At 51.0% G+C, this 5810-nt stretch overlaps 1 protein-coding gene across 1 annotated transcript; it reads left to right on the top strand.

The window, feature by feature from the left end:
- Window positions 1-3817: 3817 nt before the first annotated feature.
- On the top strand, window positions 3818-5810 carry M6PR (mannose-6-phosphate receptor, cation dependent; the record flags this gene model as incomplete). The annotated part of the gene is made up of 4 exons (XM_080705557.1): window positions 3818-3916; window positions 4094-4224; window positions 5173-5299; window positions 5688-5810. 4 exons carry the CDS (start codon window positions 3818-3820, stop codon window positions 5808-5810), a joined length of 480 nt encoding a protein of 159 aa, XP_080561683.1.

The following is a 5810-nucleotide window of genomic DNA, read 5'->3' as shown; positions in this document are numbered from 1 at the left end:
GTGGCGCATGCTTGTAATCCCAGCATTTGGGAGGCTGAGATCATGGTTCCCGGACAGCCTCTGCTACTTAGTGGCCCTTTGCAACTTGGTGAGACCTGGTTAAAAAATAAAGAATAAAGAATTGGGCAGGGGGTGTAGCTCGGAGGTCAAATGCCCCTGGGTTCTATCCCCAGACCTGCGGAAGAGAGAAGGTGCGTACACGCGTGAGACCCACACCCGCAAAAGAGAGAGGGAAGGGAGGGAGGGAGGGAAAAGAAAGAGTGGTCTCTTTAAGTTGCTAAGAGCCTTGCTAGATTGGTGAGGCTGGCTTCAAGACTGCAATCCTCTTTTTCAGCCTTCCAAGTACTGGGATCACAGGCTTGCACTTGTACTGGGGATGGAACCTAAGGGCAGTCTACTTCAGAGCTACACCCCAGCCCTGTTTTGTTTTGGAAACAAGGTCTCACTAAGTTGCAGAAGGCTTCGCTAAATAGCGAGGCTGTCCTGACCGCTATCCCCTGTCTCTGCCTCCCGATTCTTGGGATTGCAGGGTGCACCGCCACGCCCGGCAGGCAGCACTCTTGTGTTTTGGAACAGGATCTGCTGAGGCTGTCCTCAGCCTGTGAGCCTCCTGTCTGTCTCCCAGGTGCTGGGGTTACAAGTATGTGTGCCACCATACCCAGGTTTTTTACTGCATTTATTTGTATAATAACCCCCTCTGGGAAAAGGATTCTGATCTGAACCTTAGTGGTATTAGTTTGATTTTGCCATGGTCCTTGCTCTCTCTCATGCTATAGAGCAAATTTTCAGCCCAGTTTTTAGTCACAACATGCTTTTACTTTTTACAGGAGAACAGCCATTTCTAAGATTGGGATCTTGTAGGAATTCAAGCATTATTTGATACCTCATATAAGAAGTCATATAATAAGGCTTAACATGTATCACATGAACATGTTTCTTTTCTACTTAGTGCATTTTAGTCTCACGTCCTAATGCAGTTCACGATGGTGACGTGCAGGCCCACAGCGCTGGGGGGGCTCCCCGCCCCCTCCCCATACAGGGGAGGCATTGAGCGTGACGTTGGTATTCTTACATATATAGTCCATGAAAGCAATTCCTTCTTGATCCTGCCCCTCCCGCTCCCCTTAGCCCCTCCAACTCCCCGTGCGAGCAAGGGCACAGGGCCCTTCCCTTTCTGTGACTGGCCAGTCTCGCTTCGCACGTTCTCCAAGCCCATCCATTTTCTTGCAGTTGACATTTTTGTTCTTCATTGCTGAGTAGAATTTTATATCCCATAGTTCAGATGAACATGTTGAGGCTTGTACGTGTCGTCGTCAGCGTCAGGAATCTTCTGATGTGTGTGAAGGTGATCTTTAAGAAACATGGGAACGTCCTACAAATGATCCTTGTTTGCTAACCCTTGAGAACATGCATCCTAGAATATCTGTCTCAGGGGGCATATTGGAATCATTCATTATCGATGACTGGAATGGTCTGTCAGGGTCGTGACTGTCTCATAATTCAACACATATTCACCACATTCATCTACGACGTCAGATAAGTAAACCAAGTGTGTTCTGCGTGTGCTCAGAAAGAGAAGGAAGCACGTGCTTCCAGAGCAGATAGCTAGTGACTCCTCCCTTCTCCCCGCCTCTCTTCACAGCTTTGAGAGCACGGTGGGCCAGGGCGCAGACACGTACATGTATATATTCCGGGTGTGCCGGGAGGCCAGCAACCACAGCTCGGGGGCCGGCCTGGTGCAGATCAACAAAAGCAACGGGAAGGAGACGGTGATCGGGAGGCTCAACGAGACGCACATCTTCAACGGAAGTAAGGCTCCCGCGGACGTGGCCATCCCGAGCGTCCGCTCCCCAGCCCCGCGAGCCTCGGCTCTCCCGGGCTCCTCAGTGTGTGAATGGGGTGTGGTCTGACCCACAGGACCCCTTGTTCTGGAGCTCAGGAAAGGCTCGCAAGCTGTCGTTGCAGCTACTGGGGGAGGCTAAGACAGAAGAAATGGCAGTTTAACACCAAACAGACCGTCACAAAATAAAAAGGGCTGGGGATATAGCTCAGTAGTAGAATCTCTTTGGATTTGATCCCCAGGTCCAAAAAGAAAAAGAAAACTCATGCAAAAAGAACCATAACTATTTCTCACCAAATTGACCAGTGTTTACCAAGCTAAATTTTAAAAGAGCAAACTTCTTTTTTTGCGGGTCTGGAAATGGAACCCAGGGGCATTTGACCTCCCAGCTACACCCCCTGCCCTATTTTTTATTCTTTTATTTGAAACCAGGTCTCACTGAGTTGCAGAAGGCCTCTCACTAAGCAGCTGAGGCTGTCCGCGAACTGTGATCCTCCAGGTCTCGGCCTCCCGAATGCTGGGATTGCGAGCGTGCGCCACGCGCAGCCAGAAGAGCAGACTATTCTACAAGGTACTCCCCATTAACTTGTGCTGTGCTGGTGATATTTGTCAAAAGTCATACGATAGGCTGGGCGTGGTGGCGCACGCTTGTAATCCTCGCCCTTGGGAGGCTGAGACAGGAGGATCACACAGTTCGAAGCCAGCCTCAGCTACTTAGTGAGGCTTTCAGCAACTTAGTGAGACCGTTTCCAAATAAAAAATATAAAAAGGTCTGGGAGTATAGCCCGGAGGTAGAAAGCCTCTGGGTTCCACCCCCAGTACCACCAAAAAAAAAAAAGTCATAAGATAGCTGGGCGTGGTGGTGCAGGTTCGCAGCCAGCCTCAGCTACTTAGGCCCTCCGCAGTTTATTGCGACCCTGTTTCCAAATAGAGAATAAAAAATAGGGCTAGGGGTGTAGCTCAGAGGTAGAATGCCTCTGGGTTCAATCCCTAGTACCGCCAAAAAAGTCATAAAAGTCATAAGATCTTATTGCTGAGCCAGGCATTGGTGGCGCACGCTTGTAATCCCAGCATTTGGGAGGTGGAGACAGGTGGCTCGCAGCAGCCTCAGCCACTTAGTGAGGCCCTTCACAACTCAGTGAGACACTTTCAAAACTAAGAAGACTAAAAAATAGGGCTGGGAGTGTAGCAGAGAGGTACAGTGCCCTGGCTTCCTTCCCCAGTACTGCAAATATATATATATATATATATATATATATATATATATATATATATATATAACCTCTTGTTGCTGGAAAGGACTACAGGAGCACTTAGTCTTAATTCCTTCCCATCAACAAAGAACTACTCTGTCCAGTGTGGATATTTATTCCTGCAAAGAAAATAAAAGAGTTGGGGCGGGGCTAGACAAGTGTGTTTTTATCCAGCTCACTAGATTTCCTAGTGCTGTGACTGAAAAATTACATTTTTTGCCCTTTTTTTTTTTCTCACATGCAAAACTGGAAGCAGACTCCTTACCTTATTCACCCAACCAGCTTGTTGGAGCAAATGATATTTTGCAAAAGGACCTTGCATACAGTAAATAATAAATGTATTCCCATCTCAGAGAGCCGCCCACTTTGAATTTCTCTGTGGGTAATCTTAGATCCGGCTGCTGCGTACCGCCTGGCTCTTTCATTGTTAGCCAGTGTTCAGGAAACGTGACTCCTTGGGAAGGTGTGGGTCGTAATTGTTTTCACACTACAAGTTGCCTGCTGTTAATGTGGGAAATTCCGGATGATTCCTTCATGAGTATCTGGTTCTTATTAAGACAAGGAAGCACGTTTGAGTTTGCCAAGTCAGAAGCGCAGAGCTCACACGATGATGGTCGTTTTAGCACCCGCATCGCCAGCTCCTTCCCTCCCTCCTGGCGCCCAGAGCTGCCTCCGCCTCCCGCGCCCAGCGCCCTTTCCTTCTCCCTCCGCAGGTAATTGGATCATGCTGATCTATAAAGGGGGCGACGAATACGACAACCACTGTGGCAAGGAGCAGCGGCGCGCGGTGGTGATGATCTCCTGCAGCCGGCACACCCTCGCGGTGAGGACCCCGGCCCGCAGGGGTGTCAGCCTTGGGTGGACGCAGCAAACTGGAGCTGTCTTTCCCGGTCTCACGTCCTTCATCCCAGTTGGAAAATGAGCCCCTGAGCCAGGAGGAGCAGGTGCCTGGGCCTGTGGGATCCTCTCTCATCACACGTTCTGTGCTCCATCCTCATAGGACAACTTCAACCCTGTGTCTGAGGAGCGAGGCAAAGTCCAAGACTGCTTGTACCTCTTTGAGATGGACAGCAGCCTGGCCTGCCCGCCGGAGGCCTCCCACCTCAGCGTGGGGTCCGTCTTACTTGTGACGTGAGTGCCTTACCTAAGTAGCTGCTCAGCGGCGATGGGCATGGATTGTGCTGCCTGCATGTGTTGTGCTAAGTTAGGGGGATGACTATAAAAATACTCCAACTCTAGCTGTGGAAGGTTAAAAAAATTAAAGCTGGGCCTGGTATTGACACACATTTGTAACCCCAGTACTGGGGTGAGGAGGATCACAGGTTCAAGGACAGCCCCAGCAGCTTAAGACTCCCAACAACCTAGCAAGACCCTGTTTCAAAACAAAAAATCAGGCTGAGAGCCGGGCGTGGTGGCACACACGTGTAATCCCCGCGCTTGGGAGGCTGAGACAGGAGGATCGTGCAGGTTCGAAGCCAGCCTCAGCTGGCTTAAGAGACCCTGTTTCCAAATAAAAAATAAAATAGGTCTGGAAGTGTAGCCCGGAGGTAGAAGGCCCCTGGGTTCCATTCCCAGTACCACCACCAAAAAAAAAAAAAAAAAAAAAACCGGCTGAGGGCATAGCCCAGAGACTGAATGCTTTGGTTCATTCGCCAGTGCCACACCAGGAAAAAACAATTAGATTTAGTCCGTGACAAATCATTGCCTTTAGAGATACTTCTTTTCCTTCCTAGAAGGCGGAGCGGTTTTGAATACTGTCCCATTAGCTTATTAGAGCTGTGGAGAAATGGAGTCTTCAACCTAATGGCGATTGTCCTTCGCTGTTAAAATCCCGCGCTGGGTCGCGCCTGGCTCCTGTCGGCAGCAGCTGGCTCCCCAGGGAGGCCATAGCCCATCTCAGCTGATCTCATCGTCCTCTCTGCCCTTTTGTTTCCTGTTTCACAAAACATAGCGTAGGAAACGGCTCACACTGAGCACAGCAGTCATCCCTAGTATCCGCATCTAAGTGGCCTGGGCTGGCCTTCAACTTGTGATCTGACCGCCCCAGCTTCCCGCTGAGTCTAGGCGTCTTTTCTGCAGCTTCGCATCCCTGGTGGCCGTCTACATCATCGGGGGGTTCCTGTACCAGCGGCTCGTGGTGGGCGCCAAGGGGATGGAGCAGTTTCCCCACCTGGCCTTCTGGCAAGACCTCGGCAACCTGGTGGCAGTAAGTGGCGAGGCAGCTGGCTGGCGGGCCTGTGCCCAGGCGGGGCGCCCCTGGCTTGCAGAAGCGTTTCCTAGACCACAGGACCTTGGGTGCCGGTACCACAAAGGCCCGTCCAGCCAGGGTGCCCGAGCACAGAGAATCCAGCAGCAAGGCACCAGCGCCTCTCCTTGGTGACTGGCTGGAGCAGCTCACGGCCCAGTTGCGCAGTTAGGGCCACCAAGGTAGAAGCTGTGGCCTGATTAAAAGTTACTTTCTCTCCTTTCCCTAAACTGAATGTAGGCTAGTCTTTGAGTTTGGGGTTTTCTCCTCAAATCCATAGAGAAAACCAGTTCTTGTCACAGTCCCAGATTGTGAGGATTCCAAACTGTTGTCTATTTTCTCCCCGCAGGACGGCTGTGACTTTGTGTGCCGCTCCAAGCCCCGCCCCGCGCCTGCGGCCTACCGAGGTGTGGGGGATGAGCAGCTGGGGGCGGAGTCGGAGGAGAGGGATGACCATCTGTTACCAATGTGA

This window comes from Muscardinus avellanarius (genome assembly GCF_963383645.1).
Source record: "Muscardinus avellanarius genome assembly, chromosome: 11".
Classification (NCBI taxonomy): domain Eukaryota; kingdom Metazoa; phylum Chordata; class Mammalia; order Rodentia; family Gliridae; genus Muscardinus; species Muscardinus avellanarius.
The sequence above is the reverse complement of the archived record's forward strand: the minus strand, read 5'-3'. Positions and strand labels throughout refer to the sequence as shown.